Source organism: Panthera pardus, unplaced genomic scaffold (genome assembly GCF_024362965.1).
Source record: "Panthera pardus isolate Hobbes unplaced genomic scaffold, ASM2436296v1 HiC_scaffold_11, whole genome shotgun sequence".
In the NCBI taxonomy this organism is placed as follows: Eukaryota; Metazoa; Chordata; class Mammalia; order Carnivora; family Felidae; genus Panthera; species Panthera pardus.
In genome coordinates this window covers 75311493-75337279 of record NW_026526666.1, presented here as the reverse complement: position 1 = coordinate 75337279, position 25787 = coordinate 75311493, and the positions used below count along the sequence as shown (strand labels likewise).

General features: G+C 37.5%; 1 protein-coding gene across 8 annotated transcripts in view; it reads left to right on the top strand.

Moving 5' to 3' along the window:
- LOC109254865 (zinc finger protein 214-like) overlaps nucleotides 1-24876 on the top strand; it is a 51794-nt gene extending 26918 nt beyond the window's left edge. For 3 of the 8 annotated variants that reach the window (XM_053896938.1, XM_053896941.1, XM_053896925.1), the window contains exons 3-4: nucleotides 6739-6862; nucleotides 18650-20756. In XM_053896938.1, coding sequence (XP_053752913.1) covers nucleotides 6766-6862; nucleotides 18650-18996 — 444 coding nt within the window. In that variant the 5' untranslated portion in view covers nucleotides 6739-6765 and the 3' untranslated portion in view covers nucleotides 18997-20756. Of the gene's footprint in view, nucleotides 1-6738; nucleotides 6863-18649; nucleotides 20757-22383; nucleotides 22903-23545 lie in introns of those variants that run through there. The other 5 variants (XR_008420186.1, XR_008420185.1, XR_008420187.1 and 2 more) reach the window with 5 other exon arrangements.
- Nucleotides 24877-25787: the final 911 nt, after the last annotated feature.

Genomic DNA, 25787 nt, shown 5'->3' with positions numbered 1-25787 from the left:
TTGAGGATTACAGCATTGTAATATGGCTTGAAGTCTGGAATTGTGATGCCTCCAGCTTTGGTTTTCTTTTTAGGATTGCTTTGGCTATTTGGGATCTTTTCTGGTTCTGTATAAATTTTAGGATTGTTTCTTCTAGCTCTGTAAAGAATGCTGATGTTATTTTGATAGGAATTGCATTGAATGTGGAGATTGCTTTAGGTAGTATCAACATTTTAACATTATTTGGTCATTCAATCCATAAACATGGAATGTTTTTCCATTTTTTAATGTCTTCTTCAATTTCTTTTATAGCTTTCTATAGGTTTCAGTGTACAAATTTTGCACCTCTTTGGATAGGTTTATTCCTAGGTGTTTTGTGGTGAACTTATAAATATTTTTACATCTGGTTTAGTATTTTTCAACTTCACTAGTAATCCAAGAAATGTTAATTATAATATAATGAAATGGCATTTTTGCCACCTATCAAATTGGCAGATAGGTGTTTTTTAGTGCTTTTTAAAAATTTATTTGAAAGAAAGTGCACGCACATAAGTGCGGGAGGGGCAGAAAGAGAGAGGGAGAGAGAGAATCCTAAGCAGGCTCCATGCTGTCAGCGCAGAGCCTGACATAGGTCTTGAACTTACAAACCATGAGATCATGACCTGAACCGAAATCAAGAGTTGGACTCTTAACTAACTGAGCCACCCAGGCGCCTCCAGGTATGTGTTTTTTAAAAACACTTTCTGGTAAACTGAGACTGCCAAATACTTTTAAATTAAATGTCCTTTTGCCACAAACTTTTTGGAGGGCTTTGGGAAATATGTGTCAGAAGTCTTTAAAGTGCCTATATCTTTGCCCTAGCAATCCTACTTCTAGGAATCTACCCAAAGGAAAAAGTTGATAAGTAAATACATTTGAAATACAGTGATAAAACTTGCAGTATCAGTATAGTAATAAAAATTGGGAAGAAGTTGAGGTGTTCAATATAGGGAAATTGTTAAGTAAATAATGATGTAACCATAACATGAACCACTCTGTCGCTATTAACAAGGTGTAGAAGGGGGCGCCTGGGTGCCTCAGTCGGTTAAGCCTCCGACTTCAGCTCAGGTCACGATCTCGTGGTCCGCGAGTTCGAGCCCCGTGTCGGGCTCTGGGCTGATGGCTCAGAGCCTGGAGCCTGCTTCCAATTCTGTGTCTCCCTCTCTCTCTGCCCCTCCCCCATTCATGCTCTGTCTCTCTCTGTCTCAAAAATAAATAAACGTTAAAAAAAAAATTAAAAAAAAAAACAAACAAGATGTAGAAGAATAGTTACTAACAAGGGAAAATGTTCATGATATTTTAAGAGAAAATTATTTTTAAGCTGTAAAGAATATTCCCAATTAAAAAATCTACATATGTATGCCAGAATATAAATAGCAGTTCTTTTGGAAAATGCGATTATGTATTTTGTATTTTTTTTTCCTGTAGTTTTCTCTTATTTTCTATAGCACTTTTGTTATCAGAAAAAAATAGCAAATGAAATGTGACTCCCTTTTGGGGGGCAGAGGGTTATTAGAGATGTTTGTTGTTTTATTATCAAGTTTTCTTACCATATATGAATAGTAATTATATTAGTACATACCCTGGCGTGGGGGGGAGGTCATAATTTAAGTTGTCTAGCCTAGAATGCAAGCTAGCACTCTGCCAAATTAGTGAGCTACATTGGTGGGGTTTTATATATGTAAAGAGAGTACGCAGCATTGAGAAAAAAATCCCCAACCAAGTGGTAGTACAGCTGTATTGCACAGACATTCTAGAAACAAGGAATATGAAGAAGAACCAGAGGTTGTACTTTCTTTACATAAGATCAACCAGAACAGAGACTTAGACTATATATTTATATCAGCAGTTAATTTATGTGTGTTAGTACTGCTCACTGAGTGTAGGATCTTTATAAACATGAGACATTTCAACACTGCCAGTGGTTTTTCCACATACTTGGTAGTGGTACAGCTGTATATACACTTGATGTTACTTTTTCTTTAACAGCCGAAATAAAACCTAGCGTTGGGCGTTAAAAACTGTGGCTTTAGGCATTTATAATGATACATCTCTATTATATTTAGGAACGCATTTTAGAAAACAACAAAATGTAACTGATGTGATTATTCATTATTGACTACAGATAAATCCAATTTTATATTTGTAAATTTATAAAACAGACTCTTTAACAAATATTGTCAATATCCTGATATTCAAGACCAAGCCAAAATATTAGCATTGTTTCTATATTCAAGACCAATGTGAATATTTTCATTTTTACAGGGAGTTCCCAAACACTTCTCATGATTAAGAATTGAAATTGGGTGATACAGGGGCAACTGGGTGGCTCAGTTGGTTGAGCATCCTACTTTGTCTCAGGCATGGTCTCATGGTTTGTGAGTTCTAGCCCCGCATTGGGCTTTCTGCTATCAGTGCAGGGCCCGCTTTGGATCCTCTGTTCCCCTCTTTCTCTGTACCTCCCCCACTCGCACTCGCTCTCTCTCAAAACTACATGAACATTAAAAAGAGAAAGAAAGAAAATGAGGGCTACTGTATGAACACGCCTAATTACTGGGAATTTATTTCGATCAGCTTTGTTTCTGAGGTTGCTATATCTCTGGATGTAGCAATTTTGCATTAATTCACTGCATGAATAACAAATGACATAGAGGAAATAAGTTTGTGATGATTGAGAAACAGAATTAAGATAGGGGCTAGTTATCTAGAACATATGTCTTAAATATGTCTTATTAAAACTACCACTTATTTTGCCAGCAAAAAATGGGTTTATTCAAGAATAGCAGAGAATTGCAACCAGAGACAAGCAAGCTAAGGCAAAGCCATAGTCAAGTCTATAGAACAAAGGAGAGGAATGCTCTTTTATAGAGGAAGGGGGTGGGGGAAGTTGGGAGGGCTGTTATAAACAAAAAGTCCATTGGAGTAAACTAGGAATTTTGAATAGTGGCTTTTTAAAGTTTATTTATTTATTTTCAGAGAGAGAGAGAGAGAGAGAGCGTGTGCGCGAGAGACAGCACCCACGCACAAGCAGGGAAGGAGCAGAGAGAGGAGAGAGAAAAAAATCCCAATCAGGCTCCATGCTATCAGTGCAGAGCCTGATGTGAGGCTCGATCTCATGAACTGTGAGATTATGACCTGAGCCAAAATCAAGAGCCAGACACTTAACTGAGCCACCCAGGTGCCCCATATAGTGGCTGAGTTGTGACAGCCTCTCATTGGCTGGGCTGTTGTCAGGGAAGGAGGAAACCTTTCTTCCTTCTGCTGGGATAGCGAAGTAGTAGCTAAAGTAGTGTGGACTTGCAAGGTACAGGTGCTTCTGTTGGGTCTGCAGTTTATCGGCTGGTAGTGTGTGAGAGTCCCCCTGCTGGCCTCCTGACTCCATTCTAACCGAGGTTTCCTTTATTAATTTTCAGTCTTTAAGTCACATATAATACATAGTCCTAGAAAATGAGTTATGATTATTATACACTGAATATTATTGATGCTGATGTTTGAATTTCAAGATTGACAAATCATTAGTGAATTATTTTAAATCTTTATAAAAGGCATTGAATTTCATTCTTAGAGTCTTCCTACAGTACAACTTAATCTTTCTTCTAGAACCATAATAAATACAAATAAGCACACTAAAAGATCTGTCACATCCTTATTCATATTGGTTGTTTTATAGTACAGTAATTGGGAAGAAAAGCACTAGCTTTTCATTAATCCCATAAAATCATTTTCAGTTCATAGGACACATGCTCGTCTATTGTGCAAACTGCCAGTTCTTATGAAGGGCATTTTAATACCTAGCCACTCTATTTGGGTATGAATGCAGCTATGTTTACAGTCAGTAGTTAGCCTATAAGATAGTTCAAGAATCTATAAGTTTGCTTGAAAATAGGAATGATATCTTCCTAGTCAAGTAAGAACTATAAATTTTGTGAAAATGGGGGTCAAAAGATCATCAATATGATCAGAAGGGTTTTGAACTCCTAAGCAAATGGCTGTTGTTTTAAAAAAAATCATCATCGCATGTTGATATGTTATTCTCATTTTGGTTTATATTTCCTCTGTTTATTTCACCAATGCATCCCAACTACCTAAACCATTGTCCTTTAGAAGGGTTTTTAAATTGGACGTTTATTTTCTTTTTTCTTTCTTTTAATTGAAGTATAGTTGACACAGAAGTTTATTTTATTAAATGTTGTTTTGCCATCCTGTGAGATGATCACATAAGTTTTCCTTTTTCACTTGCTATGATTACATAAGTAATAGATTTTCTAATGCCAACTGTTCAAATAGCCAAAATCCTCATTAGCTAAAAGGAATTTATTGAGGGATATTTGGTAGCTCGCAGACTCTCTTCAAAGGCCAGAAAGATAGGCCTGGAAGCCACACAATTTGGAACGATGCTCAAATCCCACAGTTGGACCATCCCAATGGAGCAACCACTTCTGCTGGGCACTCAGTTTGCATTGCTGACCCAGGGCTGCAAACACCACCCCTAGAACATTTGCTTCGACTGCTTCTGTAACTAGATGCCTCTGATGCCGTCCTTACTCTTTCCAACCATTAGCTTCTGAATTAAAAACTTGTGCAAGTACCTCTGGTTGGCTGATCAAGCTACGAGGGATGCTGGCAAGCAAGTTTCTGGCTTTTATCTTGAGGACACACAGATTCATAAGGTGAAAAATTCCTTAGACTTAGGGTGTTTAAAATTGCTGGGTTGCCAAAAAAGAATGATAGATCAAGGAATCCTTAGATTTGTTTAATAATAAATGTATCTGTTAGCGTGCCTAATTAGGCAGAGTTCAGTGAACTTAATGTTGAACTATAACTTTGAAATGAAATGGAAGCTGGCTGTGTAGATAAATAAGTATATAAAGAATGTGGACATCTTCAAGTTTGTATCTAAAACAGATAAAACACTATGGGTCTGTGTATAGTTGTGGGGAGTGGGGGAAAGGGGCCTGGTTAAGGCTGCAACACAAGTTTTGGGCGGCTGGGTGAATGGTGAACTCTTCACTGTGATAAGAAACAGAGGAGATGGAATGTGTATGTACTTGTGTGTTTGCGTGTGTGTGTGTGGAGGGGGAGTTAGAAGACACTTTGAAGTGCCTCTGGGACATCCAATTAAAGAAGTCTAGAAGAAAGATATCAAGGTCTGAGACAGATCCAGGTTAAAGATACAAATTTATGAGTTGTCACCATGTATGTGGTGACTAAAGTCATGGGCTTGGTTAAGATCATCCAGCCAATATGTGACAAAAGAAGAAAAAGAAGGTAACTAGAGAAAAGCCTTGAGGAACACAACTATTTAAGGACTGGTCACAATAAGAGGGGCCAGAGTAGAGGTTATGTTGCAGGGAGGCAAGATGGTATAAACTAGTTAGGTGAGGTGGTGGCTCAGAAAAGTGGTGTCAGCAGAGAGAAGAGAGATCTTTAGGAAGATTTAGTGATGGAGCAGGTGTGAGAGAGGACACAGAGGAAGGAAATGATGGTGCCTCTTTTGCTGACTTGAACATCTGAGTGGTGGAGGTGTGGTTGCCTGAATTAGGGAACATTGGGAGGGAAGCAGATCTGGAAAGGGAGATAAAGTCAGAATTGAGCAGGTTGATTTAGATGGCTTTGAAACATGCAGGTGGGTATTTATTTCATTTGGTAGATATTAATAGATTACCTACTTCACACTGGATGTTCATCATGTAGCTAATGGGGTCTGGAACTCTAGGTCTGGCTTGAGGTCTTGGCTGCCAAAGTGCATTTGAGAGTTGCCAGTATTTGAAAGCATTTGAAGTTGTCAGAATAGATGAGATCACATAGGGAGAGCGAGAGGAGGGCCTGGGAACCCCAACATTGATGAGTAGAAAAAGAGATTGAGAAAGAGTGATCAGAGAGTCAGGAGAAAAACTGGGTTACTATAATATCCAGGCTCTAGGAGGAGAGAGTTTTGAGGAAGACCATGTGGGTGGAGCCAAATAATGTGAAAAGTCAAGCATAAAAAAGCTTGAAAGCTTTCCATTGGATCTATTAGCAAGGAAGTCATTGATTATCTTAATGAGGATAAATTTCTAGAATTGGGAATGTTAGATCAAAGTATATGTTTGATAGATACCGCCAAATTGTTCTCCAAAGTTTTTACCTGGTGTTTATTGGCCATTTATTTTTCTTTTAGAGATTATTCAGATCACTTTTCACTTGTACGGTTTTTTTTTTTAAGTTTATTTATTTTCAGAGAGTGCACGTATGAGTGGGGAAGGAGCAGAGAGAGAGGGAGAGAGAGAATGCCAATTTTTTCTTCTAATTGACTTTTAAGAGCTCTTCGTATTATTAGGGTTAGTGAACCTCTGCATAAGATGTTATCTTTTAAAATGTTTTAATTTTTTAATGTTTGTTTATTTCTGAGAGAGAGAGAGACAGAGCATGAGCAGGGGAGGGGCAGACAGAGAGGGAAACACAGAATCCAAAGCAGGCTCCAGGCTCTGAGCTGTCAGCACAGAGCCCGACGCGGGGCTTGAACCCATGAACCACAAGATCATGACCTGAGCTGAAGTTGGACGCTTAACCAACTGAGCCACCCAGGCACCTCTCTTTTAATTATTCTTATGTCTTGGGGCAGAACTCTGAAGTTTTCTTTATTCTGTCTACCTTTGTCAGTGTTCCCAAGTTTAGCCTTTTGTACCACAATCATTGGTGTAGATGCTTAAGAGGAATTACTGTTCTTTGGTATTTTAGGAACCTGTTACATTCAAGGATGTGGCCATGGACTTCACTGAGGAGTGGAGGCAACTAGACCCCACACAAAGGGCCCTACATAAAGAGGTGATGCTGGAAATCTATGACAACCTGGTCTTAGTGGGTAAGGACGACCACTCTTTGGAGGATTTTTGCTACCATGGTGTTTAAAATCTGTGGGCTCTTAAAGTTTTTAACTAAGTAAGGGCTTGAGATTCAAATATCAGAGTATCCAAATCACTATTTAAAAAAAATTTTTATTGAAATATAGTCGACATACAATGTTGTATTGGTTTCAGGTGCACAACATAGTGATTTGACAATTCTATACATTACACAATGATCACCATGATAAGTGCACTTACCATCTGTCACTATGCAATGTTGTTACAATATTATTGACTGTCCCTATGCTGTAGTATTCATCTCCATGACTTATGTATTTTGTAATTGGAAGTCTGTACCTCTTAATCCCCTTCACCTATGTTGCCCATCCCCCTTTCCATCTTCCCTCTGACAACCACCAGTTTGTTCTCTATTTATGAATCTGTTCTCTGGGTTTTTGTTGTTGTTGTTGTTGTTACTGTTACTTCGTTTGTATTGTTTTTTAGATGCCACCTATAAGTGAAATCATAAAGTATTTGTCTTTCTTGTCTGACTTGTTTCACTTAGCATAGTATTCTCCATCCATGCTATTGCAAATTGCAAGATCTTATTTTTTTATGACTAAGTAATATTCCATTGTATATGTATATACCTCATTTTCCTTATCCATTCATCTGCCAGTGGACTCTTGGATTACTTCCATATCTCAGCTATTGTAAATAATGCTGCAGTGAACATAGGGCTGTATATATCATTTTGAATTAATGTTTTCATTTTCTTTGGGTAAATATCCAGTAGTGGAATTACTGGATCCTATGATATTTCTGTTTTTAAATTTTTGAGGAACCTCCATCCTGTTTTCCATAGTAGTTGCATCAGTTTGCATTCTCACCAACAGAGCATAAGGCTTCCCTTTTCCCCAGATCCTCGCCAACACTTAATTCCCTGTTTGGTACTAGCCATTCTGACCGGTATGAGGTGATATCTCATTGTGGTTTTTATTTGGATTTCCCTGATGATGAGTGATGTTGAACATCTTTTCCTGTGTCTGTTGGCCATCTGGATGTCTTCTTTGGAACAATGTCTAATCGCATCTTCTGTCCGTTTTTTAATCAGATTGTTTTTTTGGTGTTGAGTTGTAGAAGTTTTTAAATATTTGGATATTAACCCCTTATCGGATGTGTCATTTGCAAATATCTTCTCTCATTCAGTTGGTTGCCTTTTTGTTTTGTTGATGGTTTCCTTTGCTATGAAAAGCTTTTTATTTTGGTGTAGCCCCAATAGTTTATTTTTGCTTTTGTTTCCCATGCCTCAGGAGACATATCCATAAATACGTTGCTAAGGCTAACATCCAAGAGATTACTGCCTATGTTTTCCTTCAGGAATTTTATGGTTTCGGGTCTCATATTTAAGTCTTTAATCCATTTTCAGTTTATTTTTGTGTATGGTATAAGAAAGTGGTCCAATTTCATTTTTATGCATGTAGCTGTCCAGTATTGAAGAGACTATCTTTCCCCCGTTGTATATTTTTGCCTCCTTTGTCATAGATTGACCATATATAGGCGTGGGTTTGTTTCTGGGCTCTCTATCCTATTCTGTTGATCTTGTGTCTATTTTTGTGCCAGTATCACACTGTTTTGATTGCTGTAGCTTTGTAGTATATCTTGAAATCTGGGATTGTGATACCTCTAGCTTTATTCTTCTTTCTCAAGATTGCTTTGGCTGTTCAAGATCTTTTGTGGTTCAATATGAATTTTAGGATTATTTGTTCTGCCATGAAAAATAGTATTGGTATTCTGATTAGGATTTCATTGGTAGCTTGCTTTGGGTACAGTGGGCATTTTAACAATATTAATTCTTCCAATCCACGAGCACGTATATCTTTCCATTTGTTTATGTTGTCTTCAGTTTCCTTCATCAATGTCTTATCATTTTCAGAGTATAGATCTTTCATGTCTTTGGTTAAGTTTATTCCTTGGTATTCTTTTTGGTGCAGTTGTAAATGGGATTAATTTTTCTTTCTGCTACTTCATTATTAGTGTATAGAAATGCAAAGATAAAAAAGAAATGCAGCAGATATCTGTATATTAATTTTGTAAACTCCAACTTTACTGAATTCATTTATCAGCTCTAGAAGGGTTTTTTGGTGGCGTTTTTAAACATATCATATCATGTCATCTGTAAATAGTGACAATTTTACTTCCTCATCAATTTGGATGCCTTTTATTTCTTTTTCTTGTCTAATTGTTGCAGCTAAGACTTCCCCTACTATGTTGAATAAAAGTGGTGGGAGTAGATATCTTTGTCTTGTTCCTGATCTTTGAAGAAATGCTTTCAGTTTTTCACCATTGAGTATGATGTTAACACTGTGTTTATCATTTATGGCCTTTATTATGTTGAGATATTTTCCCTCTAAACCTACTTTGTTGAGAGTTTTTATCATGAATGGATGTTTTACTTTGTCAGATGCCTTTTCTGCATCTATTGAAATAATCCTGTGGTTTTTATCCTCTCTCTTGTCAATGTGATGTATCACATTGACTTATTTGAGAATATTGAACCACTTTTGCATCCTTGGAATAAATCCCTCTTGATCATGGTGAATGATCCTTTTAATTGTATTGTTGAATTTGATTTGCTTATTATTTTGTTGAGGATTTTTACATGTGTGTTCATCAGGGATATTGGCCTAGAGTTTTCTTTTTTTATAGTGTCTTGTCTATCTTTGTATCAAGGTAATTCTGGTCTCATAGAATGAATTTGGAGGCTTTCTTTCCTCTTCTATTTTCTAGAATAGTTTAAGAACAGGTATTAGCTCTTCATTAAATGTTTGGCAGGATTTATCTGTGAAGCTATCTGGTCCCAGACTTTTATTTGTTGGGAATTTACCAATTCAATTTTGTTAATTGAATCAGTAGTAATCAGTCTGTTCAGATGTTTTATTTCTTTCAGATTTAGTTTTGGATGAATGTGTTTCTAGGAATTTATCCATTTCTCCTAGGATGTGCAATTTGTTTGCATATAATTTTTTAATAGTAGTGTCTTATAATTCTTTGTATTTCTGTGGTCTCAGTTATTACCTCTCCTATTTCATTTCTGATTTTATTTATTTCAGTTCTGTTTTATTCCTGATGAGTATGGCTAAAGGTTTCTCAGCTTTTTTTTTTTTTTTTTTTATCTTTTCAAAGAACAGTTCTTGGTTTCATTGATCTTTTCTATTTTTTTTTATCTGTATCATATATTTCCACTCCATTATTTCCTACTTTCTCCTAACCCAAGGGTTTGTTCTTTTTTTAATTCTTTTAGGTATAAGGTTAGATTGTTCATATGAGATTTTTCTTGTTTCTTTTGGTAGGCCTGCATCTCTATAACGTTCCCTCTTAGAACTCCTCTTGCTGTGTTCCAAAGATTTTGGACCATTATGTTTTCATTTTCATTGGTCTCCAAGTATTTTTTGTTTCCTCTTTGATTTCTTCATTGATCCATTGGTGTTCAGTAGCATGTTGTCTAGCCTCTGTGTGTTTGTGTTTTTTCGTGTTTTTTTTTTCTTAGTATTGTTTTCTAGTTTCATATCGTTTGGTCAGAAAAGATGCTTGATGTGATTTCAGTCTTCCTTAAATTTATTGAGACTTATTTTGTCAACTAACGTGATCTATCCTGGAGAATGTTCCATGTGCACTCAAAAAGAATGTGTATACTGCTGTTTTTAGATAGAACATTCTGTATATATCTCTTAGGTCTGTCTGGTCTAATGTATCTTCCAAAGCACTGTTTCCTTAATGATTTTCTGTCTTGATCATCCATCTATTGATTTAAGTGAGGTGTGAAAGTCCCCTGCTATTGCTGTGTTAGTGTCATTTTTTCCCTTTATGTCTGTTACTATTTGCTTTATGTATTTAGGTGCTCCTATATTGGGTGCATAGATATTTTCAATTGCTGTACCCTCATGTTGGATTGATCACTTTATCATTATGTACTACCCTATTTGTCTCTTGCTACAGCCTTTGTTTTAACGTCTATTTTGTCTGATATCAGTATTGTTACTCCAGCTCTTTTTCTCTTTTTATTGCATGGGTATCGTTTTCCATTCCTTCACTTTCAGTCTCTTTGAGTCTTTAGGTCTGAAGTGAGTCTCTCATAGGCAGCATATAGATGGGTCTTGTTTTTTAATCCATTCAGTCACCCTGTCTTTTGATTGGAGCATTTAGTCTATTTACATTTAAAGTAATTATAGATAAGCATGTACTTATGGCCATTTTTTTTTTTTTTCTGGTTATAGTTCTTCTCTATTCCTTTCCTCTTCTCTTGCTCTCTTCCTTTGTGGCTTACTGGATTTCTTTAGCATTATGATTGGATTCTTTTCTCTTTATTTTTTGTGTATTTATTTTAGGTTTTTGATTTGTGGTTATCATCATAGACTGTGTAGATAGCAATCTATTTTTTTATTAAAAATTTTTTTTATTGTTTTATTTTTTATTTTTTTAAATTTATATCCAAATTAGTTAGCATATAGTGCAACAATGATTTCAGGAGTAGATTCCTTAGTGCCCCTTACCCATTTAGCCCATCCCTCCTCCCACAACCCATCCAGTAACCCTCAGTTTGTTCTCCATATTTATGAGGCTCTTCTGTTTTGTCCTCCTCCCTGTTTTTATATTATTTTGTTTCCTTTCCCTTATGTTCATCTGTTTTGTCTCAGAGTCCTCATATGAGTGAAGTCATATGATTTTTGCCTTTCTCTAATTTCACTTCACATAATACCCTCCAGTTCCATCCACATAGTTGCAAATGGTAAGATTCCTTCTTTTTGATTGCCGAGTAATACTCCATTGTATATATATACCACATCTTCTTTATTCATCCATCGATGGACATTTGGGCTCTTTCCACACTTTGGCTATTGTTGATAGTGCTGCTGTAAACATGGGGGTGCATGTGTCCCTTTGAAACAGCACACCTGTATCCCTTGGATAAATGCCTAGTAGTGCAATTGCTGGGTTGTAGGGTAGTTCTATTTTTAGTTTTTTGAGGATAAAAAAAAAATTTTAATGTTTATTTATTTTTGAGAGAGGCAGAGTACGAGCAGGGGAGGGGCAGAGAGAGGGAGACACAGAATCCAAAGCAGGCTCCAGGCTCTGAACTGTCAGCACAGAGCCTGGAATAGGGCTTGAACTCATAAACTGTGAGATCATGACATGAGCCGAAGTTGGATGCTCAACCGACTGAGCCACCTGGGCACCTCTATAGCAATCTATATTAAGTTGATGGTCACTTAAGTTCAAACAATATTCTTTTTTAAGTTTATTTATTTATTTAGAGAAAGCATGTGAGTGGGGCAGAGAGGGAGAGAGAGAATCCCAAGGAGGCTCCATGCTGTCAGTACAGAGCCCAACGTGGGGTTTGATCCCGTGAACCGTGAGATCATGACCTCAGCCAAAATTAAGAGTCAGATGCTTAACCAACTAAGCCACCTGGGCATCCCAGTTTGAACAACATTCTAAAAGCTTTGGATAGTATGGACATTTTAACAATACTTGTTTTCCCAATCCGTGACCATGCTGTATCTTTCCATTTATTTGTGTTGTCTTTAATTTCTCTGATCAATGTCTTATAGTTTTCAGAGTATAGGTCTTTCACCTCCTTGGTTAAGCTTATTCCTAGGTATTTTATTCATTTTAGTGCAATTGTAAATGAGATTATTTTCTTAATTTCTGTTTCGGACACTTTGTTATTGGTGTATAGAAATGCAACAGATTTCTATATATTGCATTTGTATCCTGCAACTTTACTGGATTTATGTATCAGTTCTAATAGTTTTTTGGTGTAGTCTTTAGGGTTTTCTATATATAGTATCTTGTCATCTGCAAAGAGTGAAAGTTTTACTTCTTCCTTACCAACTTAGATGCCTTTTATTCCTTTATCTTGTATGATTGCTGCAGCTAGGACTTCCATCACTATGTTGAATAAAAGTGGTGAGAGTGGACATCCTTGTCTTGTTCCTGACCTTAGGAGGAAAGCTCTCAGTTTTCCCCTATTGAATTGGATGTTCACTGTGGGTTTTTCATATAAGGCTTTTATTATGTTGAGATATGTTCTCTCTAAACCTACTTTGTTGAGTGTTTTTATCATGACTGGATGTTGTACTTTGTCAAATGCTTTTTCTGTGTCTATTGAAATGATCATATGGTTTTATCCTTTCTCTTATTGATGTGATGTGTCACATTGAATTGATTTGTGAAAATTGAACCACCCTTGCCATCCAGGAATAAATCCCACTTGATCATAGTGATTGATTTTTTCATGTATTGTTGGATTCGGTTTGCTAATATTTTTGTATCTGTGCTCATCAGAGGTATTGTCCTATAGTTCTCTTTTTTTGTGATGTCTTTGTCTAGTTTTGGAATTGGGGTAATGCTGGCCTCATAGAATGAATTTGGAAATTTTCTTTCCCTTCTATATTTTGGAAAAGTTTGAGAAGAATAGGTATTAACTCTTCTTTAAATGTTTGGCAGAATTAATCTGTGAAGCCAACTCGTCCTGGGCTTTTATTTTTTTTTTTCTGGGAGTTTTTTGGTTACTGATTCAAGTCACTGCTGGTAATTGGTCTGTTCAAATTTTCTATTTCTTCCTGCTTCAATTTTGGTAGATTGAAGGTAGTTCAGTCTAGCAATTCCTAGGTAGCTTTCTAGGAATTTATCCATTTCTTTTAGGTTGTCCAATTTGTTAGCATATAATTTCTCATAATATTCTCTTACAATCCTTTGTATTTCTGTGGTGTTGTTATTTCTCCTCTTTTGTTTCTGATTTTATTTGAGTCCTCTTTTTTTGTGATGAGTCTGGCCAGAGGCTTATTGATTTTGTTGATCTTCCCAAAGAACTAGCTCCTGGTTTCATTGATCTGTTCTATTGTTTTTTTTAGTTTCTGTATCATTTATTTCTGCTCTAATATTTATTATAATTTCTGTCCTTCTGCTAGTTTTGGGTTTTTTCTTCTTTTTCTAGCTCCTATAGGTGTAAGGTTAGGTTGTGTAACCCTCACCTTAACCCTATCCCCAACCTTGCTTCCTGAGGTAGGTACTTGTACTGCTGTAAACTTCCCTCTTAGAATTGCTTTTGCTGCATCCCAAAGATTTTGAATCATTGTGTTTTCATTTTCGCTTATCTTTATGTATTTTTTGATTTTTTGGTTGATCCATTCATTGTTTAGTAACACGTTATTTAACCTCCATGTATTTGTGCTCTTTCCAGATTTTTTCTTGTGGTTGATTTCCAGTTTCATTGCATTGTGGTCAGAAAAGATGTATGGTATGACTTTGATCTTTTTGAATTTGTTGATACTTGTTTTGTGGCCTAATATGTGATCTATTCTGGACAATGTTCCATGTTCACTTGAAAAGAATGTGTATTCTGATGTTTTAGAATGGAATGTTCTGAATATATCTACTAAATCCATCTGGTCTAGTATGTCATTCAAAGTCACTGTTTTCTTATTGATTTTCCTTTTAGATAACCTGTCCATTGATGTAAGTGAGGTCTTAAAGTCCCCTACTACTATTGTATTACTATCAATTAGTTTCTTTGTGTTTATTAATTATTTTATGTATTTGGGTGCTTCTATGCTGGGTGCGTAAATATTCACCATTGTTATGTCTTCTTGTTGGATTGTCCCCTTGATGATTACATAATATCCTTCTTTGTCTCTTGTTACAATCTTTGTTTTAAAGTCTATTTTGTCTGATAGAAGTATTGCTACTCTGGCTTTCTTTTCACATCCATTTGCGTGATAAATGTTTCCCATCCCCTCGTTTTTTAAAAAAAAGTTTACTTACATAGAGTGTGAGCGGGAGAGGGGAAGAAAGAGAGGGAGAGAGAAAATCCCAAACAGGCTCTACACTGTCAGCATGGAGCCTGATGTGGGGCTCGAACTCATGAGTTGTGAGATCATGACCTAAGCTGAAATCAAGAGTCAGACACTAAACCAACTGAGCCACCCAGGCACCTCCATCCCCTCGCTTTCAATCTTCATGTACCTATAGATCTGAAATGAGTCTCCTGGAGGCAGCATATAGATGGGTCTTGTTTTTATTATCTAGTCCATCACCCTATATCTTTTTATTGGAGCATTTAGTCCATTGACATTCAAAGAAATTATTGATATTTTGTTGCCATTTTGTTGTTTTAGGGTTGTTTTTGTAGATCTTATCTGTTCCTTTTTTCCATTGCTTTCTTCTCTCACCGTAAGTTGGCTTTCTATAGTGATATACTTGGATTCCTTTCCTTTCTGCACATTTATTACTGGATTTTGATTTGTGGTTACCATTAGGTTTGTATATAACATGTTCCACATATAGCAGTCTATACTAAGTTGGTGGTCACTTAAGTTTGAGCCCATTCTTTACTCTTTCCTACCCCTTACATTTTAGGTACATGGTGTCATACTTTACATCTTTTTATGTTGTGAGTCCCTTGGCTGAGTTTTACAGATACACTTATTTTTACTGCTTTTGTGCTTCCTACTTTTCTTATTCTTATGATCTTTCCTTTCCACTCAGAGTCCCCTTTAACATTTCTTGTAGGGCTGGTTTAGTGGTCAAGAACTCCTTTAGCTTCTGTTTGGGAAATTCTTTCTCTTTTATTCTCAATGATAGCCTTAGTGGATAGAGTATTCTTGGCTGTAGATTTTTTTTCTTTCACCACTTTGAACATATCATGCCATTCCCTTCTGTCCTGCAAAGTTTCTACTGAAAAATCCACTTATAGCCATATGGGGTTTCCCTTGTATGTAACTGTCTTTTCTTTTGCTGCTTTCAAAATTCTCCATTGCTACTTTCTGCTATTTTGATAACTGTGTCTTGGAGCGAACCTCCTCGGGTTGATTTTGTTGGGAGATCTCAGTGCCTCCTGGATCTGGATATCTTTCTCCCTCCCATATGCCCCAGACATTTTTCCAGCTGCTGCTTCTACACTGCGTCTCCATGGGTTGTCTGTCATGCTAGCTCTTTAATGGCAGTGACTCTATTTCCTATTGCCCTCTGGGCTCTCCCAGAGCAAAGCCTGCTGATTTTTTTTTTTTTTGATGTTTATTCATTTTAGAGACAGAGAGCATGAATGGGGGAAGGTCAGAGAGAGAGGGAGACACAGAATCCGAAACAGGCTCCAGGCTCGGAGCTGTCAGCACAGAGCCCGACGCGGGGCTCGAACTCACGGACTGCGAGATCATGACCTGAGCCAAAGTTGGTCGCCCAACCGACTGAGCCACCCAGGCGCCCCAAGCCTGCTGATTTTTGATGTTCCAGGCTTCAAGTTCTGCTGGTTGTAAGAACCCACAAAATTTGGCCCCTCCAGTTTTCAGAGCCAAATGCTATGGTGATTGATGTACCCTGTACAGGTTCCCTAGTGTGATCATCTTTTTCCCCCTTCTCCACGCCTGTTGCTCCCTCCCTTCCTCGGGTATCCCACAATTTATGTTTAGCTCCCTGCCATATTATTTATACCCTCTTTGATGTGCTTCTTCTTTACATTGAGTTGTAGAGTTTGTTCTGCCATTCTTTGGGTTGTTTTCTGGGTTACTTATACTGATATGAGTGTTATCTAGTTGTGGCCATGGATGAGGTGAACTGGGTCCTCCTACTCCACCATCTTCCCCAGAAATCCCCTAGTGTGTTTTGCCTTGAATTCTGCTTTGTCAGATATTAATGTTGTTGTTCTGTTCTCCTAGTTAGCATTTGCCTGCTATAGATTTGTCTCTTGCAAGCTGAAAATGGCTGTATTTTTAAACCTAATCTTGGAGTCTATAAGACTCTTGGGGAATTTAGTCCTTTTACATTTACTGTAATAATGATTCCTGACATTTTTTTTTTTTAAGGTTTTATTTATTTTTGAGACAGAGAGAGACAGAGCATGAACGGGGGAGGGGCAGAGAGAGAGGGAGACACAGACTCGGAAGCAGGCTCCAGGCTCTGAGCCATCAGCCCAGAGCCCAATGTGGGGCTCGAACTCACGGTCCGTGAGATCGTGACCTGAGCCAAAGTCGGACGTTTAACCGACTGAGCCACCCAGGTGCCCCTGATTCCTGACATTTTATGCATTCTAATTCCTCACCCCCTTCCCTTATTTGGGAGTTCTAAATGAATTGTTACTTTCCTTTTTCCCCTCCATTTTTATTCTTTAATTACCCTTAAGATTTTAACAGGTTTTAAAAGTTATATTTTTCTGTCAGTGGCAAGTGTTAAACAGTTCTTTATAACTTCTACTTTCCAGAACAATACAGACCTATTAACAAACTTTCACTTAGCATTCTCACACACACACATCCTTTTCCCCATGGCCTGTGTTTAGTTGAAACAAGATATGATTCTTAATTGTTTTACATTGTGTCTTTATTTTTTCAGAGATTAAGGTGGCTTTAATTTTTTCCACAATTTCTTAAATCCCACATCTGTTTTTTGCTTGGATCTATTTTTCATTTGCCAACAAACTTTCTGAATCTCTACGTTTGTAAGGGTATTTATATTCAGCCCAGTCTTGGATACTAGTGTAGCGGAGTAGAGACCTCTAGATTCAAAATCATTTTTCCCTGAGAATGTTTTAGCCATCCTATCTTTGTTTTTAACCTCCTGATATTGCTTACTCCAATTTGATTCATTCATTTAGTAATTCTCTCATTTTTGTTTAACCTGTTCTTTTTTTCCCCCTTCCTTCTGAAAACATTTAGAACTTTCATCTTTTTCTCCTTGGAATTTTGAAATTTAACAGAATATATCTAGATGTGAAAAAAATTTTTTTTAAGTAATCATGTTTGCCAGTCATTGAGCCTGTTCATCTCTGAATCTTTCAGATCAGAGAAGTTTCCCCTTATTGTTTTATGAGATTTTGTTGGGTGAAAAGAAGGTAAAGCTTTTACTTTTTTTTTTTTAAGTTTATTTATTTTGCGCACGAGAGAGAGAACGAGAATGAGCAGGGCACAGAGAAAGAGGAAGAGAGGGAATCCCAAGCAGGCTCTGTGCTGTCAGCATAGACCCTGATGGGGGGCTTATACTGACAAACCATGAAATCATGACCTGAGCTGAAACCAAAGTTGGAGGCTTAACCGACTGAGCCACCCAGACACCCCAAGCTTTTACATTTTTATTATTTATTTCTACTTTTTATATTTCGTGTTTTCCCTCTTCATGAGTTTTTATTTTAATTTTGGTTGTCTTTGCTTTTTTGAGGGTATCTTCCTTTTGCCTATGTAAAGGAACCATCAGGTGAGGTTTTAGAATTATCGAGTATCATCTTTTTCCTTCAGGATACTGGAGACCTTGTACTATTGTCTTCTGCCAATCTTACTCTCTTTTCAAGGGAGTAACTTGTTTTATTTTTTTAAAATGTTGTATATGCTTTTGTTTTCTTGATCCTTGAAATTCAGAAATTTCATCTAGATATGTGAATATGTTTGTCCTTTTTTCAACTCCTACATGGTACTGGGTGGGGAGGGTTATTTGATTTTCTAGATTGAAAGTCTCTTTCAGATTAAGTACACTTTCATGAATTCTTCTATTTGTTTTCTCTTTCTGGATCTCCTACACACTTGTAAGATCTTCTAGATCTAGCCTTCACGACTTAATATTTTTCTCATAATTTCATTTTCACAATTTCACTTTCTTGATCCTTTCCCTTTGAATCCTAGTAGAACTCTTCAAGTTGGTTTTTTAACTAAGATAGTTTTCCACATTCTCCAGTCTGATATCCTATTGCTTGCAGCCTTGATTGAGATTTTTAGTTAACATTTTCTTTTTCTCAAAACATCCTCTTTTCCACACAGCGAAGAAACTTGACGACTGTGCTGAATGTGGGAAGAGCTTTAGTCGAAGCACAGATCTTCGCTACCATCAGAGAATTCACCCTGGAGAGAAACCTTTCATATGTGATACGTGCGGCAAAGGCCTCAGTTATAACACAAATCTTCGTGTTCATTGGAGAGTTCACACAGGAGAGAAACCTTTTAAGTGTGAGTGCGGCAAGGGCTTCCCTCAGACCTCCAACCTTCGCATCCATCAGAGGGTCCACACTGGAGAGAGACTCTACACATGTGATAAATGTGGTAAGGGCTTCAGTCGGAACGTAGATCGCCAAGTGCATCAGAGGGTCCACACAAACGTGAAACTCTGAAAACACAGACTTATATGCTCATCTGAAAGTCCACAGAGGAGAGAAACTCTACGAGTGTGTGTGGTAAGAACTTCTTCAGTCAGAGCATAGATCTCCAAGTTTATCAAAGAATCCACACAGAGAAACCATTAGATAGGATAGATGTTGTAAGAGTTCGTTACCTTTATCTTCATCAGATCCCACGTGGGAGGCAAACCCTACAGGTGTGGAACGTGTGGTCAGAACTTCTATTAGAGTGCATCCCTCCCCCTTTACCAGAGTCTGTTTCTGCAACAATTCCGTGAGCCCCACGAGCGTCTCGTTACACATGCTTTGCTCGCCATTTTGTCCCCCAGCTCCTGACATACTGCCTGGTACAAGTAGCTATTCAACAGATATCTCTTGAATGCAGATCCACTTGGGAGAGAACCCCTTTAAGTGTGATGTGCAGGAAAGACCTCACAGTCCACACATTGAAATACTGCACGGTAAAGATTTCAGTCAGATCATGGGTCTCATCGTTAGTTAATCCCTGCAGGGGAGAAGTCCTGGCAAACTGATGAATATACTAATGGACTTGAGATAATATTCGTGTTATTAAATCGCTATAGTAAATTTATATGCCTTCAACCTAAGAATTCTCACCCCTAAACTATCAATTGTAAAAATACTTTTGTCAAAACTCATGCTAAAACATGTGTCTATTGTATTATTCAGGAAAAATCCTGTGACATGAAATTATGTGTCAAGCTCTGGACTGACAAGCTCCACAGAAGGTTGATTCCATCACAAAGAGGTTTATGTTAGACATAACCAATAAGTAACCCAGCACCCGTGCCAAACAAGGTTTTCCTCCTGGAAAGATGCCCCTTACCTGGCACAGGCCCTTCTAGACTGAAAGCCTCCTGGCTCTAATTGAGCATCTCCCCGTCCATCGTGTCACCAGGCTCCTGGGTGCCTTGCACCATGGATTATAGAAGTCTCCAGGTAAGGCATCTTCAGAGTAGATGTCTGTAGAAGAGACAGCTAAAGAAAGGGGCTGGGTCAGGAGAGGAAAGCAAGCCTGAAAGGAAATGATTAGAGGGAAAGGAAAAAGAACGGTGCGTAGGAGGGAGGTTGTGGGATGGTGGGGGTAGAAAGCCCAGAGGCTTCTCCAGAGTTTCAAACAAGTGTGGTGACCCCAGTACAGGGCTTTCCCTGAGTAGTCTGAGCTGAGTAGAGGGTGAGCTGTAGTGGGTAGAGATGGACCCCATCAGCGTTAGGGCCAGTTGGGACCAGAGGTGGAAAAGCTGCTGTGAAGGGCCTTGGAAAGCAACTCCATGCTTCATTGTTTCCCCAAGTGGCCCAAGTCAGGTGGGACCATCAACCGCCCAATGGAAGGAGGGATCCTATAGGAAGGCAGTAATAAGGCTGACTCCCTTCAGGAGGCATAAATTAATCAGAGACAGAGCCTGAGGGCCTGGCCATGAAGCAGGAAGACTGGGGCCAGTGGAGGTTAGGAAGAGGTCAGGGACCCAGCTTCATCATTAAATGTGAGTAAGGAAGAGAGCGGTTTGTCTAAATTCTTTGTACTCTGTGCCCCTAGGCAGCCATTGCAAGGGGAAGGATATCCACCATTAGAAAGACTTTGGGGCTCTAGGAGGACTGTCAGCTGACCTGACCAGAGACCATCGGCTCACACTGGGAGCTGGTGTTGGTATGCCCAAGGGCTATAATGGCAACTGGCTTGTGAGAGGCCCTCAAATATTGAATGAGGGTATTAATAAAATTCCAACAACTCACATTTATATTAGTTTCTTTTCCTTCTTCCTTTTTGCTTTTTCCTCTCCAACTCTTCTTCTCTTTTCTGTTTTTAGATTTAAAAACTACTTTAATTATAAAATATTTCAGGCATACAGAAAAGTTCAGAAAATATAACAATAGTATGTTAAATTTTGCCACATTAGCATCAGGTTTTTTTGGGGGGTGGGGGGTGGTAAGGAAAAAACAGATTGAACTGCAGCCTCATGCTGTCTTTTCCCTCAGCCCTGCTCAGAGGTAACCATTATGCTCAAGTTGCTGTGTATTATTTCTGTGTGTGTTCGGGTTTTTTTTTTTTTTTTAATTACCTGTGTGTCCATGATATCTTAGTTTTGTTTTTGTTTTTTTTTGCAATTTGCTTTATGCCCCAAGCATTACATTTTTGAGATTTTTTATGCTGATGTTTTAGATCTAATTAAGGGATTTCAGCTTCTGTCATCTAAGCTATCAGATGATCTACCGAAGACATTATTTGTGTGCCTCTGTGCCAATAATACATTTTTGAGTGATCTAGCTTTATAAAAATCATCCTGGCTATTTAAAGCCCTTTATTCTTTCATGTAAGTTGTAGAATCAGCTTGTCAAAGTCCTTGAAAAATCTGTCAGATTGGGATTTTTGGGTTTTTTCTTCTTTTCATTCCTTCCGTTGGGTTATGTTTTATTTATTCTCTCTTTTGTTCTAGAAGATAGTAGTTACATTTGATCTCTTTTTGTTTGCTGTTAACATTCATAACTTAAGAAGAGGCATTAATGCAAACTTTATTAACGGTAGAGACTAGAACACTCGCTTTGCTTCTCCTTACATGTTATGGTTGTGTAATATGTCACTATTTTGTTGTAAGTAGACCGTGCAAGTTTAGATTAACCTGCACATTTGCCAGCTTCTTACCACAGGTTCTTGTATTTCCTCCTTCCTTGTGAATTCCACTCCTCGGCATCCTAGAGCAGAGACAGCTTGTGCACTGGTCAAAAACACCGACTCTGCAGCCAGATGACCTGTGGTGGCTATGCAGCTCTGTTGTTGATCACGAGCTCTGTGACCTTTGACTTTGATTACTGAATCTCTTTGTGCCTCAGTTTTTCTATTTATAAAATAGGGATGATGATAGTATCTACTTCATGGGGTTGTTAGAAGGATCAGATGAATTAATATTTGTGGAATGGTTACAATAGTGCTTGGCCCATAGTAAGCGTTATAAGAGTTTCTTATAGAAGTAAATTATTCCCTGAGTGTAAGTTATTTCTCCCTTACTCTTGAATTATAGCATAGCAAGGCATAGAATTCTAAATTGACATTTATTTTTACTTAGCAGTGCCTTAGCCTCTGGGGCTGCTTTTTAAAATCCATAATTGGGGCACCTGGGTGGCTCGGTTGAATGTCCAACTTTGGCTCAGGTCATGATCTCATGGTTTGTGAGCTCGAGCCCCACATTGGGCTCACTGTTGTCAACCTGTCAGCACAGAGCCTACTTCAGATCCTCTGTCCCCCTGTCTCCGAGCCTTCCCCACTTGCGCTCTCCCCAAAATAAATACAAAAATAAATAAAGAAAGTCCATAATTAACCAATTTATTGTTCCCTCTGAGACACTGTCTTTGGTCAATTTTCAGGTTACCTTTTTAAGATCTTATTTTTTAAGAAATCTCTACACCCAACATTTGGCTTGAACTCACAATCCCAAGACCAGAAGTCACACACACCACCAACTGAGCCATCCAGACAACCCAGATTACTTTATCTTTAAAAAGGTTTAGCAAAATCGTGAAAAGTAGAGAAGTGTTCTGCCATTTTATGAAATATATCTAGGTGTGGGTTTACTTCTGTTTTTTCTAATCAGGACATATTGTGCTTCTGCGTGCTATTTTCTATTTTTTTTTTTTTTAATTCTATCCTTGTACTTTTAGGTTTGTCATTTTTTCTAGCTTGAGTTACATGTTTAGAGCTTATTTATTTTTAGCATTTATTTTCTAATATTTTCTGTATTTCAGTGACTTAAATTTCCTGTGAATACCTTGGCAGCATCTTTTCCAGAACACAGTTTGGCAATCTGTGTCAAAGGCCTTTAAAGTGTTTATACCATCGACTCAAATTTCACGTCTAAGAATCTATATATATTTTTTTAATTAAAAAAATATATTTATTTTGAGAGAAAGAACATGCAAACAGGGGAGGGGTAGAGAGAGAGAGAGAGAGAGAGGGAGAGAGAGACAATCCCAAGCAAGCTCCCTGCCATCAGCACAGAACCTGACACAGGGCCCAAACCCACAAACTGTGAGATCATGACCTGAGCTAAAACCAAGTGTTGGACGCTTAACAGGCTGAGCCACCCAGGTGCTCCTCTAAGAATCTATATTAAGGACATAATCAGATGAATTATATATAAAAGGCATATATTACCATTTCATTTCTACTGTTTTTTAAAAAGGAAAGGATTTATACAATGCAGTATTCAGCAAGAAAAATATTCTGGGTCATTTTTAATGACTTAGAAAAATGCACCCAATATAGCAGATGTAAAGACACAAATAGTGTATTTTTCAAGTTTTTCCCTCTAATATATTAACAGTGTAAATGTTTGCTTTTTATTTTCTATTTTGTGCTTTTCATTATTTTGCAAGCAGTCTCTAATGCTTCCCAGTCCCTACTGACAAAAAATGCTGGTTCTTTTGTTGTCAAATATCACAATATTATGAAGCAAAAGTAACTGGTTTACTATGGAGTGTCAATTCAGTGGGGCATATAAGATCATGAAACAGTTTTATTTTTTTTCAGCCACTGCCTTCATGCTGTGAATTCTTTACTCGTTGAATTCTGTTGAATTCCCCTGATTGATTGCTGGGTTGAATGAATATTGAGTGGGAAAGAGAGGCCCCAAGGGACGGAGGGCTTTAGGAAAGAGGAGGATTTTCTCCCTCACCAATTCCCTGAAGAAGAGTCCAAACTAAGTAAAGATTATAAACTGGTGAGAGTATTTGCAATCCATATCACAAAGGGATTCATCTCCCTATTTATGAAGAGCTCTTAGAAATCAAGCAAAGCATTAAAAAATGTGAAGAGATTATTAAGGGCCATTTATATTATCTCTAAAATGTACAGAGGTGTCAGACTTTTCTAATATGAGAAATGCAAATCTAAACCATGCTAAGATACCATTTCTCACTTAACAGATTTGCAGAAAATGGAAAAGTTAAATTCATTGTTAATGAGGCTATAGAGACACAGGCATCCTCATGCATTGCTGTGGGGATTATAAAATAGAACTCCTAGGGAGGGGAATTTGATAGTGTCTACCAAAACTACAGATACTTTTACCTTCCCCCCCCCCCCCCCCGATATCCCATTTCTGAGAATTTATCGATACACCTGCATGTGTGCTTTGAAAATATCTGACATTGTTTCCAATAGTAACAAATGGAAAACACCACAAATGTCCGCCAATAGAGGACTGGTTTAATAGACTATTCTGTGGACGTACAGTGTGCAGCTGTAATGAAAAGGAAGGTCTCATGCTGAAATGGAAAGATCTCCAAGATAGAATATGAAATGAATACAAGGTGAAGAACAAGGTGCATATATGCATGTATAAGTATAGTGTGTAAAACATATAATATAGTTTATTAAAAACAATGAGTATATCCATGTTTGCTTATATTTGCATAATGTCACACTGAAAGGATTAACAAGGGGCTAATGAAATGGTTGTCTGGGGACCAGGGGTCAGAGTGAGGGTTTTCTGTTTTTGTATTTTTAAATATAGTTTTTATTTGAACATGCTATTTAAAATTTTTTAATGTTTATTTTTAGAGAGACAGAGAGAGAGAAATAGAGCCTAAGTGGGGGCGGGGGAAAGTGAGAGGGAGACACAGAATCTGAAGCTGTTAGGACAGCACAGAGCCTGACCCGGGGCTTGAACCCACAGACCACAAGATCAGGACCGGAGCTGAAGTTGGATGCTTAATGACTGAGCCATCCAGGCGCCCCTGAACATGGTATTTTTAAAACAATGCTGGATGAAAGCCAATGGCTTTTAGCATTTATTGATATTACATCAGCTTCCCTATTTTATGTTATTTTTAATAAAATATACATAAGTTTTGCACCTATAGGTTTGTCTGAGTTTTTATTTTAGTCAGGATTTGTTATTATGGTTTTACAGTCTCAAAAATGGGGTAGTTCACCCAAATAACCTATAAAAACAAATATAAAATATACTCAAAAGCAAGCAGAAGAAAATAATAAAGGCAAGAAATCAATGAAATCCAAAACAGAAAGAGAAAAATCAATGAAACCAAAAGTTGATTCTTTAAAAAGAGAGAGTTGATAAATGTCTAACCAGACTGACCTAGAAAAAAAAGACAAATTGACGAAAATGAGAGGACATTACCCTTGTCTCTACAAACATTAAAAGAATAAGGAAATACTATGAACACTCTACATATACATGCAACAACTTAAATGAAATGGACCAGTTCCTTGAAAGACACAAATTACCAAAACTCATTCAAGGAGAAATAAAGTGAACAGTACTAAAGCTATTAAATCTAATTCATGGCTTCCAAAAAAGAATACTCCAGGTCCAAATAATTTCACTAGTGAATTCTACCAAACATACAAGGAAGAATTAGCAATCCTTCGAAATCTCTTCCAGAAGAGAAGGAGGCATTTTATAAAGCTAAGAGTACCTTCATATCAAAACTAGACAAAGAGTAATGCAAGAAAACTGCAGCCCAACATCCCCCATTAATATAGATGCAAAAATGCCTCAAATTATTAGCAAATCAAATTCAATATGTAAAAATTAAAACAACCAAATGGTATTTATCCCAGGAATACAGGATTGGTGTCACACTTGAAAATCAATGTAATTCTCCACAGACTTAAGAAAAACCACATGATTATATCAATAGGTGCAGAAAAAGCATTAACATCCATTCATAATAAAGATTCAGCAGACTAAGAATAGAAGGGAACTTCTTCAATCTGGTAAAGATCATATGCAAAATACTACAGCTAA